This window comes from Etheostoma spectabile, unplaced genomic scaffold (assembly GCF_008692095.1).
Source record: "Etheostoma spectabile isolate EspeVRDwgs_2016 unplaced genomic scaffold, UIUC_Espe_1.0 scaffold317, whole genome shotgun sequence".
Taxonomy (NCBI): Eukaryota; Metazoa; Chordata; class Actinopteri; order Perciformes; family Percidae; genus Etheostoma; species Etheostoma spectabile.
In genome coordinates this window covers 141597-156846 of record NW_022605584.1, presented here as the reverse complement: position 1 = coordinate 156846, position 15250 = coordinate 141597, and the positions used below count along the sequence as shown (strand labels likewise).

The 15250-nt window shown below is 43.0% G+C and overlaps 1 protein-coding gene across 13 annotated transcripts in view; it reads right to left on the bottom strand.

Annotated features, from left to right (window-relative positions):
• Positions 1-15250, bottom strand: part of osbpl8 (oxysterol binding protein-like 8) — a 77880-nt gene that overhangs the window by 38571 nt on the left and 24059 nt on the right. For 8 of the 13 annotated variants that reach the window (XM_032511092.1, XM_032511094.1, XM_032511095.1 and 5 more), the window contains exon 3: positions 773-809. The exons of 1 other annotated variant lie outside the window; for it this stretch is intronic. In XM_032511092.1, the coding sequence (XP_032366983.1) occupies positions 773-809 (37 nt within the window). Of the gene's footprint in view, positions 1-772; positions 810-12804; positions 13046-15250 lie in introns of those variants that run through there. 4 more of the 13 variants (XM_032511101.1, XM_032511102.1, XM_032511104.1 and 1 more) reach the window with 4 other exon arrangements.

The following is a 15250-nucleotide window of genomic DNA, read 5'->3' as shown; positions in this document are numbered from 1 at the left end:
ACAGCCAGTAGAGTGATCCCGACTGGTCCTGGTTAAGGCCGCCATGCTAACCATGCTAACCCTGCTAACCCTGCTAACTGCTAACGTTACCAGGCCAGCGGGTCACGGCTGTTTACAACGTGCAGCCTGTTCAGCGGCCGTAGCAGACTACGGTGAGCTGTTTGAAGCCAAGAAGGGGGTTTAGTGACGACTCTCTCCAGTATTTTGAATTTGTACTGCAGTGACCATTTTAAACACTAGCTGTCAGTATTACATGCTGCACCTTTAAGGAGGAAGTGGCTCTACAGACAGCTTACACCACTTGAAAAATCTGCAAGTACAAAGAAAGCCTCAAGCTCAATTAATGTCAAAGAGATTGTGTGAAAATGCTCCTCCATGACAAACTGCAGTTCATGGTGTAGTAATGAGGGGGGGGGGGCTTTGAATAAACTAAGGTGCTGGAACAGCAATCAACAGAACTGTACACAATACAATGGAAAATAAACACATTTAACAGAACGTTTGTCAGAGAAGACTGCACACACACACACAGACACACACAACAACAACACACACACACACACACACACACACACACACAGACACACACACACACACACACACACACACAGACAGACACACACACACACCACACACCACACACACACACACACACAGACACACACAGACACAGACACACTTCTGTTCCATCTACCCCAAAAATCCCAGCTCCGCCCCTTCCCCTGACTGTGTGCACTACCCTAACCCTTCCTCTGAAAGGGGACTGGCTTACCGGAGGTGGCATGGTGCTCTCTCAACTCTGCATGGTGCTAGCAGGGGGAAAGGGTGAAGAGACAGAAAAAGGGGGAAAAAGTGATAGGAGAGGAACGCAGAGACATAGGAAACAGAGAGGGAGATGGATTGAAAAAGCGTGTCCGAGATTTTGGATGAAGATTAAAGAAGGGGGAGGGGAGAGGGGCGTCCACCATGTTGTTGACCAGATGTTGGCAGTGGTAGGTTTAAGTGCAGCAGGATGGACGATAGTGGGCAGCATCAGCATCAGCAGGAGAAGCCGCAGCCACACAGGAGGACAAAAAAAGGAGGAGGAGACAAGAGACAAGAACAAAAGAAAAAAACAGACATTAGTTTAACCAAAATGTTAACAGAGGACACTACTTGACACAGAGCTGGCAACAGATAATGATGGGGGACTGGGTCAAACAAGAGGATTGAACGGACACACGCACACACTAACACACACACACACAACACACCACACACACACACACACACACACACACACACACACACACACACACACACACACACACACACACACACATTATACTAGCTTGCAAGAGCAAAGGCTTATGTTTCATTGGATCTGACATTTAGTGTTGCATTCATCCATAACTAAAACCACAACCGGTAGCCATGTGTCTCTTTATCAGATAGAAGCTGACGTTTAACCTAAACCTAAATGGATAGTGTTCCGTTTAGTAATGCACCTGATTCATATTTTCATGATTATTATTAAACAAGCCAATAGTCCACAGCAGGCGGCTCTGTATCATAAGATATTACAATTCCTCCAGGGAAGCACCTGAGTTTGTGTACAACATTTCATTAGAATCTATTTCACTCAAATCCACATAAGTCAACTGCATGGTGACACCAGGGGAAAGTCCCAGGAGACATCATCTATGAACCATAAAAACCATCCATCTGACACCTCACAGGATATGGGGACATGTTGACCTGCTGGTGGTGTAGGAGGAAAAGTCAAGGGATCACTAAAGTCTTTAAGATTCATCCTCTCCCTCTTTTAGCTCTTTCCTTTAAAAGGCCATCTAATGAGTCCAACCCACAGATCAGCAATAGGAGCTCTCATTGGCTGGATGTTGACCTGTTGCCCACCATGGCCCTCCTCTGTCCTGCAAGCAACACAATGGCTGCAGCGAAGCAGTAACCACTTCACAAACATCTCTGAGACTCCCAAACAACACATCGTGGAGTAGTCCTAATCCCTCCATCCTCAGGAGAACATGCCCATTTAACAAGATCCTAATTAGCACGCTCTGGGAATCCGTACGGCTGCAGTGGATAGCGTGAAAAACTGACGTCACAGCCATACCTGGAACTACCACGGATTGTACTAATCCAGCCAGACCAAACACAAGCACAGACAGATCAGTAGGAGAAAGACAACGCCGCTGATTGGACACTGCTCAGTTAATCGGGAGGGGGAAAACATAAGGAGACCTTCTGATTGGCTAGGAACCTCAGAGCCACTGTCGGAGAGGAACCACAATATGAAGAGCTGCTTACAACAATAAGACAAACGGATATGGAAACGGTCACTGAACGTCAGAGGTCAATCCACATGGCTCTGTGGAGAGGCTTTCTAATTTAATCTCCTGTAGTGGGAAAGCAGTTCCACTTGGGCCGCTCCATCTGGGAGCCAAAACCCTGACCTTGTGTGGAGTCACGGGGTCACGGTGGCTCCCGACGGTGTGGCCGGGAGGACGGGAGGACTCCTGGACAGTTTGTCCAAAATAGCCCCGGGATCCAAATCAACAGTCTTCTGCTTTGGCTAATCTGTATGATAATGCTGCCGTGATCACAGTGAGTCTAATCCCACAACTAGATATGTCTGTCTGGATGAACATGTCCTGTTTTCTAATTAATCTATTTGATTTTTGAAAAAAAAAAAAAAAAAAATGTTTTTTGTTGTTCAAATATATCTTTTTTTTTTTAGACATATTTCATTTCTCCTTCTATGATCATGTTAAATAAAATTAAAAAAAAATTAAAAAAGGACATTTCTGTAAACAATCTGTGATATGTACCGTTATTTCAGAATTTATCTTGAAAAATAATTTATATTGTAAATATGTACATAAAATAATTAAAAGTTATTCCATTTATTCAACTAAATATTTTCACATTTGATTAAATCGCTGTCTTCACGATTAGCTAGTTGCATTCTTTCAAATTGCAATTTTGATTTGAAAACGATAACAAAACCATGGCAACAGGTAACTACAGCCGATGTCCTGGACTGACAGCCTGACGGGTGTGAACCCGCCTCCGAGGCTCTTTATGAAAGCCTCACCTGATGATTAGTGCTGATTAATTATGCAGATGAGTGTGTAGGAGTGGAGAGGAGACTGTCAGAATGAAAAATCTTTAAGTGTCACTTTTAAAAAATAGAAACGATGACAAAGCAGCCTGAGAGGAGTTTGATCGGACCAGACACTGCTGGATCACTGCATGTGGCAGGGCTAGATTAGCATTTGAAAAGCACTCCTCACTATACATCGATCCATCAAGATGAGGAGGCTGGTGGGTGACTCAACTGCAGGGGGGGAGGGGTAGAGTAGATGGAGCGTTACGTACTCCGAATACATATTACGAGTAACTGTATTCCATTACACTTACAATTTAAAGAGTTGGTATTTAGAATACAGTTACATTGTTGAAATCAATAGATAACACGATGATACTTCTCTATATCTAAATAAATAAGGCAACTCCATGCATTTCCCAGAAGCCTCCATATGAAAACAAAAAGATTAGCTTTTGGTGATCACTGATAGAGGTGGAGATGGAGCCGGCACACAGAGCCAGGGCAGGACTGAGTTTCTAGCTTGGAAATTCAAACAGCATTTCACATTAAAGACTCAAGACTCAACGTCAGTCATGTACAGACGCAGAACCCAGAAGGACAGAGCTTGGAGAACGGTAAGTTCGGAAAATATATATATATGTGTTCTTGGATTCTCAATATTCACAAGTTATATTACGCTGCTTGGGGATCAGGATCAATTCCACAGTTTAGAGTCTTACCATTAAGAATCTAAGCTGGGACAAAGCCAGTACATCCATTTACGGCAGCCAGCATTGACTTCTGGTTACTTCCTTTAAATGTGGGCTCTGGACTATTTCAAATGAAATCCATAAGTGACCCCCACATGTAGAAGACGAGCACCTACTTGGTCAATGTCACTGCCTACGTCGTCAGAGAGGGACGGGCCTAGGTCTCTCTCCCAAGCTGCAGCACTAACATGAGGGCACCATTTCAGGCCTGATATTAAATCAAGAACTGATACAGGATGATCTGGTTAATGGGCTGAAGGCAAGCCCCAGATCAATCCATCTGGTGTCAGGTTCCTCGGGAAAGCAGGAGATTTGAGACAGCCCTTGCCCGTGTCGGGTCTGTAAATGTCAACAACAAAAGTGGGCAGGTCTAACCTCCCAGACAGCTGATCGAATGACGAGAAGCAGATTTAAGCTCCAGATGCTGTTGAAATAGGTCTTTTTTATTTTTTATTCAAACAGATAACCTGATCCGACCTGTTAAATACGCTTTTAAGGCATCCCAAACTGTTATGTAAGACAATGAAGGTTGAAGAAAAAATCGTTCTGCCTTCCCATTTATGTATTTATGTTACATAACTCTCATCAGACAGCAGAGTTCCACTGAAACACTGATGTCCCAAATACAAGAGACGCCAGAGAGAGACAGCATCAGCTACAGAGAACATGACCAGATATAAACATACTTATGATATGAAGCATAGGAGCGGACCTGGGAGATTACTTTATTAATAAAATGAATGATTAGGATCTTTTCTGGAATGTGTATGGTGACCATGCAAGAAGAAAAAAATACATTCAACATGACAGTAGTCAATAATCCCAGTCATGATAAAAGGCTTTCCGGGGCTGAGTCTGATAAAGGATTCTGGGAAGGAAGACAGCTGACTATCAATGCAGCCACGTTCTCGGTCAGACAGCAGTTAGACTAGTGTCCAAAGAGGCTGTTCTACCATCAAGGACAAAACCTATTAATTAAAGGAATTAATCACTGGAGGTGGCTCACCGGTTCACCTCAACCCCCCTCTCTCACCCCCTCCACCAGGCAGACATTAGAAAACATCTTCATTCCCTCTGCAATAACCACTCTGAACAACATCAAATACTGTATGTCAACCGTCCCGGGACTACCAAAGGCATAAAAACAAGGACAAGAGAACAGGGTCATGGTGATCTCCCGGTGTGGTGGTTCAGTTCAGCTTCAGGGGGCAGACTGAAATGCTGCTGTTCCAGAACAAGGCCCCATGTTGCTGTGGGCCTTTTCTCTGGCTTTCAGACCAAAGCCAGCAGCCTGCTGCGCTGTCATGACGATGACATTGACATACACAAGGACAGGGGAGGACGTGCTCTCAACTACAGCTGAAATATTCCACGTTCTGTCTGAAGCAGGAGCATGAAGCTAGAGAGACAACCAGTTGTGTTTTCATTTTGAGACAAGCTAAATTCGATAAGATAAGATAAGATTTGGTTTATTTAACCTGTACAAATAGCAATTTATTTCCAATATCTGTGCTGTCATCATCATAACTGACAGCCATTTCAACCCCATTGACAAAGGGACTGCTCGTTAGGCCAAATGGAAACAACTGTAGCTGACCAGATAAGCACCAACATGCTAGTGCTGGTCAGTCCCAACAGCTCCTTGAGCTCCTTTCTGGGTTCTCTGCACCGTGCTGTGTGCTCCACATTCTTATTTCTATAGATTTATTACATCCCACCTCCACCGGTTTAGTGTAGTCTGTTAAGAATGAATAGGACTCAACCCAGAGACAGACTAAGTAAAGTAATTACCAGCCTCAAACACTCTCAGCTCAGACAGCTCTCTCTGCGTCTGAAAAGACCAAGAGTGCTTTTGCAGGATAAAATGCCACGGCATATTACATAATGTTTAAACATCACTCGCAGCACAATTCTGACCTAGTTTATTCTTAGTAGCAAGGAAAGAAGAGATAACAGCAGCTTTCTCCTCTTTTTATATCTGAAGGGCATATTTTGTCATTTATTCAGCTAAGAATAAGAAGATGTTGATGTTAAGGCCAAACCTAAATGCTGGTCTAATACTCAATGGACCGTCCCTATATATTTAGATCTAGATATAGCTTCAAGAAACCAGGTAAAAGAAAAGGTACAGGTAATGATATAGGAAGAGACACAAAGAGAACAGCGTCTTTCTACTGCAGGTGCCAGTGATGGTTACAAAGATTATTAATTATCAGTTTGTTTACTCGGTTGTATACTTGGCATACTGGATGCTTGCTGCACATGAAAATGGGTAGAAAACGAATGGAAGAGGACAAGATAAAGTGTATTAGTAAGGTGCTGATCCACGATCCCCCAGAATCGCTTCAGTGCTTTGAGTCCTAGTTTCTCCAAGTCTCCGAACTCTACTGCTGGGAGGAACACATATTTCCTCATTTGGTGTTTTGATGTCTGTCTAACACAATATTCCATCTATCTGGTGACTGTGATTCACATCATGTTCATACACAAACGTTGAGTTAGCGTTATTTCCTGTATGGAAGCAACTAGCCGGGGCTGAGGCCCGGCATCTGGCCAAGTGAGCGCTGCCGCCAATTTGGATTTTGATGCTTGTCTATTTGGGGCATTATGGTAATGGTACGTGGGCTTGGAGCAGCCAAAAAGGATGAGGAAGGAACCATATTGGATCAATAATTTCTCCCATTTGATCCCAAGTAAAATCCAACAATAATACTATTACTGTACTGCATTTTTATTTAAAAAAAAGGGGAGTTCCAAGGTTAAAATATCAACTAATCATCTTTTACCGGTCATAAAAACCTTCCTCCATAGGTTAGCTGACAGTTCCAAAGACTCATGTATAGCTTTGTGATAGATTTAAAGGGAAAGTCAGCTAAAATTACATTACAATAACAATAACACATCATTCGGCTGGAATTCAGACAGAATGCAGGTTTAAGGCACTTCAGCATTTGCAGCACTTCGGCGAACTGGATCCGTTGTCCGGTTGTACTTCCGGCCCGTGGTTGTTACTGAGGACAGGCCCTGGGAGTGCCAACAGCCAATTTAGGTTAATAAGAACGAGTCCCGCCTCCCACACACTAGAATAAACTTACTCACAACACTGGATTAATCCGTGGTATATACCAAGCCAAGTGCTTTGTTGTTTCTGAAGCTGATGAATGGGATTCATCTGTTGAATGTTTATATACGTGACATATTTAGGGGCAACAAAAGAAATCTACAGTGTTTGGCCTATTTCCAAGAGCTTGAAAGTTTTTGAACATTTTCCTCATAAAACAAGTGTAGACTTCCTGGCAACTGTAATCCATCTAATTCAAATACCTTGAATTTGTATTTTCTACCAAACCCCACTGCAAATAACCTGAAAACAACGAAGTTTGTGGTTTCCAAGAAAAGCGAGGCACATGATGGTATCTTGTTTCATTATCTGTGCCTGCCCCTAATCAGGCAAACTGATACAAGCTGTCCTCTAGAGACGACCTAATCAAGAGTTTTGGCCCCAGATGCTAACGGTGCACGAGGCCATCAACATGACTGAAAGGACCAGTTCTCTGAGAAGTAGAGTTATCTTCAGTATCATGAGAGAATGTCAGCCTGACTTCCTGCATGAAGATAAGCACTAACTGTGAACTCCTGACATCAAACAAGACCGAGAGGAGCTGGGGCTGGTTTCAGGGAGGCATTCATACTCCTCCTTAGAGGTTCTGGGAAAACTACAGCCCGGTAGAATTAGAAGGACCCGGGTTCAGGTAACAAGCTGAAAGTTATCTGAAAGCTAAGGTCACATCAGTTTTATAGAAAAGCAAAGCTTCTGATTAGTAAGAACTTATGACCACAAACAATAAAACATGATTATTCTAAGATATGACATTACATTGACCGATGACTTCTACACAAACTCACATTGTATTATAGTTGTGTTACAATCGTGTTCTATAATTCAAAACAAAAAGACTTTCTGGGCTGTAGATAGCTCAAAGTCATAGAATACAAAAACAGTATTCATATGGCAACATAACACAATTTTTTGGTTAAACTCCGGATACTGCACATCACATCTCTGCAAGGCAAAATCATTTTGCAGGCACTTATCCAATCAATCGTGCCGTGCCGTGTCATGCCATGATAGCCCACTTCACCAACTCTCAATCCTCCTCTGCAGCACAAGCCGAGAGAGAGAACACTCTCCGAGTCTGGGCCGGCATGCAGGGGTGTCAGAGTACCTTCATTCATCAAACCACTGACACATCCATCAGCACAAGGTGGCTCCATGGCCGAGGCAGGCAGGGGGAGGGGGGGGACAATGTGAGGTACAGATCTTGGGAGCTGCCCATCCAGTGGCTGATTTACAGCTAGAGTGGAACTGCAACTCGACCATAAATAAAAATGTGTAATCATATGGGCCCAGAGAGTGGGCTCTGTTGGCCGAGATACTGTCCAACGGGGGAGCGGAGCCGAGGCAGGAAACACCATTCACTGCTCACTCATTTCCAAAGTAGACAGGAAGGTAGGAGTTACAATCTCGCAACCGTCAGAATGAGCAGCCTTTGAGTCTTTATATATTCAAATGTCTGTGCTGACTGCAGAGACACACAATAGGCAGATGGAGTTTACATTTCCTCCCTGGTGCATAAAAAAAAACTTCAATAATCTGTTTAGAACAGTGGCTTTCAAGTTCAAGTTCAACTGTATTGTCATTAAGAAGCATTACTTTCACAGAAAAAGGACAATGGCTACACACCGCGTTTTGGAACTACAGGGCCCATCGTTTAAGAGATGTAAACAGGAAGTATAATTATGCTATGGAGTAAGTAAGTTAGCTATGCGCTACACTTTGAGCCCTGATTCTTTACAGTACAAGAGGGGTACAAACCAAACCCTCAACCAGTACATCTTTATCTTATTATCTTTACTGTGCTGTAGCTGCCCATGGACGAGCTGTACACAGTGGAGTACAGTATGCTCTGAGAAGAGCCATCTGAACTTCTTCAGAACACATGTGAAATACATGGGCTTGCCCATATGATTTACAGCACTGCCGCCGTATGTCATCATCACAAAAATCCTCCGTGATAATGTGGCCCACGTATTTAACTTTAGTAACTACGCTAAGCTCCTGCCCTGACGAGTAGGAAGAGGGAAAGCACAGCTTCCTGTCCTCCTCAGTAGCAGCAGTAACACTCTTTATAGCAGTGAACATGATGTCTTGCTGTAGCCCGTAGTCTGAGCAGACTCTGAGCAGTAGCTGCAGGCCAGCACTATGTGGACACATAACAATTAAATCATCTGCATACATCAGAGGATTAATACGCCCATCCTCCACCATACAGCCAGTTGTACACACTCCTAATGTCAAATTATTATGGAACAATAATTATACAAGTTAAAAAGAACAGGTGACCGTATTCCCCCTCGTCTACCCCACTGGTCACTGGGAAAGGAGCCGACGTTGTCCCCCCCCCATCTAGCTTGCATAGATTGATGGGAGTACCAATAAGGAAAAATACGCATCAGGTATGGGGGGACCCCCCGCTCTTGTAATTTTATAAACAATTTACCGTGATTAACACAGTCAAAAGCTTTGGATGCATCAAAGAAACATAAAACCATTGGTGAACCGTGTCTTTTAGACTTGGTAACAAGTTCTTTCAGTGCTGATACACACACACACATCTGTGCTACGTTTCTTATTAAAACCAAAGTGACTGTCAGTGGTTATTATATATTCTTGTATACTCTTGCAGATAGAATTTGTTCTAACACCTTAGAGAGTATACTCACCAAAGCGATTGGCCAGTAGTTTTCTATGTTTAATACCTTACAGGTTTTGTCTTTAATAACTGGGACTAATAGTGCAGGTAACATAGAGTCGGCTAATATGCCATGCGCTAATAATCCAGAGAAGCATACAGCAAGTAACACTGAGATTCTATCACTTTTTTACATTTTGACAAATCGGCACCATTAGTGATTCCACCTAAGACATCACGGGCTATAGAATATAGCTTGTTATTGATTTGCATAAGAATGATCCCCCCATGAATTCTGTACAGTGAGGAAGCATTATACAGATTTTAAATGAGAGAGAAAGGGAGCACTGGTATCAGATTTGTATTGCTATGCAGATACCGGGAGTTTAGGTCTTGAAATCTGTCTCAAACCTAAAGTCATGGGCTTACACCAATCCTTCATTTCACTACATCGTGTCATGTGATCACCAGGGGACATGAATGGCCACTTAATAAAATTACCTTATTAGTATTCAAAAGAATACTAAGACGCACTTTACAGTTAATGGCTCTAAAAGTGGTTGTAAAATGTGTCGGAGTGATTTTTACTTCTGGTACGCCTCAGAAAAGGAAATCTGTCCATGTTTTATCTTTCATGAAGAAGGAACACAGGCTGCAGACAGCATTTCATTACACGGAAGCATTTCAGCACAAAGTGGGGGGTAGCTAGGTGGGTCCATGTGCCTCACATAGAGTGGAGTCTCGGTTTCATCACTGCAGGGGGGGGGGCGGGGTTGGGGCTCAGGGTCAGGATGGAGGTGACAGGGTAAATGTCCTTAAGAGGAAGCAGCATGGCGGTGGAAGATCTACTGTGGTTGTGATGGAGGAATCAGGTTGGGCACAACAACTTTAACTAGAGAATAATGAAGTCCAATACATTTTCTGGTTACTTTCATTCTTCATTATATTAGAATAATAAAATCAAAAGATGAGGAAAAGGAACCGCAGGCGGATCACAGCTGGATTTTATTCTTGTTGTTAGGGATTTGGATATTGGTGTCCTACAAAAGTTTCCAACTGGACAACAGTTACATTTTTGGAGTGGAGGTGTTGTGCGCAGGCTCCTTAAAAACTGCTGTTTTGTATTTGTTTATCAAGGTTTGAGACAGAAGTCAGCGCTGCTTCCTGGTAGGAGTTCCTGCTGAATAACTAAAAGCTGTTTCATCATAAACTAATGCAGAAAGGATCCAACTGCAGCATATACACTGAGGCATGGGAGCGGCGCTGGAGATTGGGTCTCAAAATGAGCCCTAAAAAGAGCTTCTATTCAAGTCTTTCCAATCCCCTCCAGACCTCTGCCTCCATGCCCACGTCTACACAACATGCTTCCTCGGTGGAAAAGCCACCAGGCCGATCAGAGTCAGGGCTGGAGGCATGAAGAGAAGATTCTGGACCAAATACATCGATGACGATACTGCAACGATACTGGAGGGTTGACAACTGCTGCTTTCACAAGATTTTTTTTTTTATGAGATTTTAGAGAAATTATATGCAGTGTATCAATAATGTAGTAAACAGTTTGAAATAAAATTATTGAGAAAAAAGAAATACTTTTCTTCCAACTTGAACAACTGATTATGTGCATGCACAAATGTGATGGTCAAATAAATCTGCAATTCTTCAAATCATATTCTCTCAAATTATTTCACAACAGATTTTCAGAAAACATTTAGTTAGTATGTGCTTGTTATTATCAATTTAGACAACGTAATTGTAAATCATGATACCTCAATATATGATTCCACTGGAAGACGCTAATTTAATTTAACATATTGAATTATTGGCCAGCCCTAATCAGAGTTGCAGACATAATCTACTTATGAAAAACATCAACAGAGAAATAACCCTAACCCCAACCCCAAACACGGCGACCGGCACGGCTTCACCTTAACAGAACATGCTGATTATTGTAATACTGTTTCATTAATAATAATAATCCAATAACATATCCACAACCCTAAGTACCCACTGCCAATACCTGTGTACTTTACTTAGTAACATTTACTTTTAAAGTGTTTTGACATTATTGTTTTGCTACTTTTGAATAATCTACTTGTTCCACCATTGAAAACAGCCGACCGGAATACAATCAGTCTGATTAAAAACTAAATGGCAGTCAGTTTAGCAGGCTTACTTTTTTATTCCACATCCATGTTTTGGTGGCCACTAAAGATGATTGTGTCATTTGGTTTGATTTCTTGTTTAAATGTGATTCCCTGTCCTGTAGTAGGAAGCAGCATGGAGCCTGGACTCGGGGTGAATGACCACAGGCCGTTCAATCTGATTAGACCAACTCCGGCTGGGTGCCTCTACCCCCGTGCTGCAGCCAGCATTCCTGCAGAGTCTCTTTATGGGCAAATAATAATTAAAATAACAGCAAAACTATGATTCCTGGAAACCCCTTACGTAAATCCAAGCAATTGATAATTGGGTAATTTGCCTTTATTCCAATGAGGCACACACCTGGTCAGACATTTAGGTAGCAATTAGGAATCTTGTTTAGCATGTTAGCATTATTTTATATGATAGCCAGATATAAAAAAACAAGTGCTGTACTTAAAAGCTTCAGTGGGTTTTAAACTGGATTTGAGACAGCTATCGTGTTCCTATAATGTACTCGATTTTGCTCCTTCCTCTGTTGCAAGCAACCAGAGACGGACCCCCCCTCTCTGCCATTAGCCTTGATTAGAGCCACGGCTTGGCTCTCAGCCTGCAGCGGTCCAGCCTGTCCAGACATATTCAAGGATCACTCTGAAAAAGGACTCTAAGCAACTGAGAGTTTGCCAAGCAACTATCTCCACCACGCTAACAGAAGCAACATGATCTCCGTTAGGTATCCATGACGCTCTTGAGCAAAGTGTGGCAGTGAGTGTTGGCCTTCACCCGGTGACAACATGCTGAGCAAACAACAAGCTGGAGTGGAAACAACACAGTAGCCTCTGTGTACAAGTGGGAACCCTCATCCCAAAGACAAGCCTGAAGCTTTAAAAGCTCCCTTTTATGGCAACACCACATGACAAATTATCAGTTTTTCAAACATGTTTAAATCCTATTGCAGAGCAAAATTCTTCAAAGTCACACACTCACGCTGTCTGAAAGCACTCTAATCCGCCCACTCCGGTTTCCCGTTTTGACAGTGTTAAGGTTCACTTACAGAAGGAGAGGAATGCGTACCGTGTGTCAGTCAGCCGAGGGAGGGGAGCGTGCCGCTGCTACAGCTTCTTGGTCAGACTAAACCTGGGACGACAAGGCATGAGCTCAGCCCCGTCACACACACACACACACACACACACAGGGAGGAGACAAGACAGAGAGAACAAGCATGCGAGAGAATTCTCTCTCTCTTTCCTACTAACTGTTCTAATCAATCACTATCATTTGTTTATTCTTCCTCAGCTTTTATCTGGCCTCAAAGCAAGCATAACTTTCCCTCTCGCTATCTCCCCATCCATCCATCTGATTCCTTCATTTGCTTCATCTCTCTCTCTCTCTCTCTCTCTCTCTCTCTCTCTCTCTCTCTCTCTCTCTCTCTCTCTCTCTCTCTCTCTCTCTCTCTCTCTCTCTCTCTCTCTCTCTCTCTCGGCATTTTGACTACAGTGCAACTCATCTGAACAAGTTTCTTCTGACAAACATCTGACACACAAACCAGCAAAACACCACACAACCACAAACAAGGAAGTGGGCTGTCGCTGTTTATAAAGGGCTGAACTAAAAGCCACAGTCCCAATCTGGTGTATTGAAGCTGTTATTAGTGCGAGTCGGAGCTCCGGGTACACTCTTGAGCAGAGCTACTGTAACTGCACTTGCTGGCCGAGGCCCTTCTGCCCCAATAAACCAAAGTGGGCGACCTAATCTCCCAGACCATCATGGAAAACCCCCCCGGAGGACGACGCACGCACAACGCAGCCACCCTGTGACCTTGTTATGGGCCCAATATGGCGAGCTTTAATGCCCTCTCCTGTGCTGCTGTTTCCATTAACCGACTTAACTGTTGGCCACACACCCTAGAGCCGGGGGCGTTGAAAGATACAATGCCATATGTAACTGCACATATGTGTCTTATAGATGCATTAACCAAAGGTCGTTTCACAGTGGATTCAACTGGATTTGAGTTTTTCTTCTATTAAAGAAAATCATCTGCAAACCCAGATTCAGCCAAATGGTTGGTCATCACCAAACACATCTAGTCTCCTCAGGCAAAGAGAAACTGAGCTCTGCTTTGTTTACTTTTCACAACAGAACATTTTTGTCTGCAATTACGATGAAAAGGGTGGGTGATGGTAAAGCAGTGTACAGAAATGACATGACAGCAGCCTGCTGCAGTTCTCACTGAATTTGTCACCAGATTGATTAAAGTTCCATTCAATTTTATTTATAGTATCAATCAAGACCACACTGTAATTGACAAAGACCCAACAATTCCAGTAATTCCCCCAAGAGCAAGCATTTAGTGCAGTGGTGAGGAAAAACTCCTTTTAGGGCCAAACCTCGAGTGGTGATAAAAACCTCCTTTGAAGGAGAAACCTCGGACAGAACCAGGCTCTTGATAAATATTCAAGAAACTCAAGGACGCGAGAAACTCAACCAGTCACCGGTGTCTAATCTCCATGGCCAAGGCACTTCAAAGCCACGTCTGCTTTGCCATACGTTTTTCTAGTCGATGTGTAAATGTGTCTGTTGCTAGGTAAATTCTTCTTCTTCTTCTTTAAAGGATGTGCAGGCCTACTTCTTGGCGACCAGACTACACTCCAGGAAGTGACTAGGCCTGGCCAAGAAATAGTCAGGCTCACAACCCCCAACAAAACCCCAATGTGTTGGTGTTATACTTTTTTGTATAGATTAAACAAAAAAGATATATGGCCCAATTTTAATGATCTAAGCATATGGCGTGAAGAGCATGATGCAGATGCGTTTAGGGCGTATAGGAATCCACTTTGCTAGTTTAACAGCAGAAAAAAGGGTCCGTGGACCAGGCGCATGGTTCAAAACGGTTGGACTCTGTCTTAATTAATCATAGGTGTGTTTTGGGCACAACATTCAATCAACCAATCAGAATGTCATCTCCCATTCCCTTTAAAAACCAGGCGCGTTTGGACCTTAGCGCATTGCTATTATGATCCCAGATTTGCTAAGCAGAGATTTTCAGGAGAAGAAACTGATCTGCTTATGCATGAAGTAAAAGTGCGCAAATAGATGATATATGGCACGAACAGGTGGATTTCAGAGCCAGGCTAGCTGTTCGCCCCTGCTTTCAGTGTTTATGCTAAGCTAAGCTGAACAGCTGCTGGCTGTAGCTTTCCAAGGACAGATATGAGAGTACCAGCGGGACCTGCTCATCAAAATGTTAAAATGCCATCCATAACCACCACCTTCTCAGGATCCAGTCAAGGATTGGTTGGAGTAGGCCACTTAGATGTGAATTAATTAAGCTTTATAACATAGATGAGTGTAGAGCTCAAAAAGAGTGTGAACATCTTGTCAGTATTCCAGTGTGTTTTTAACCCTCATGTGGTCCTCGGGTCAGATTGACCCGTTTTCCTATATCAATGTTCTTCGTCTAAATAATTCCTAATTTCTGCTTTTCTAACTCAAACATTAGG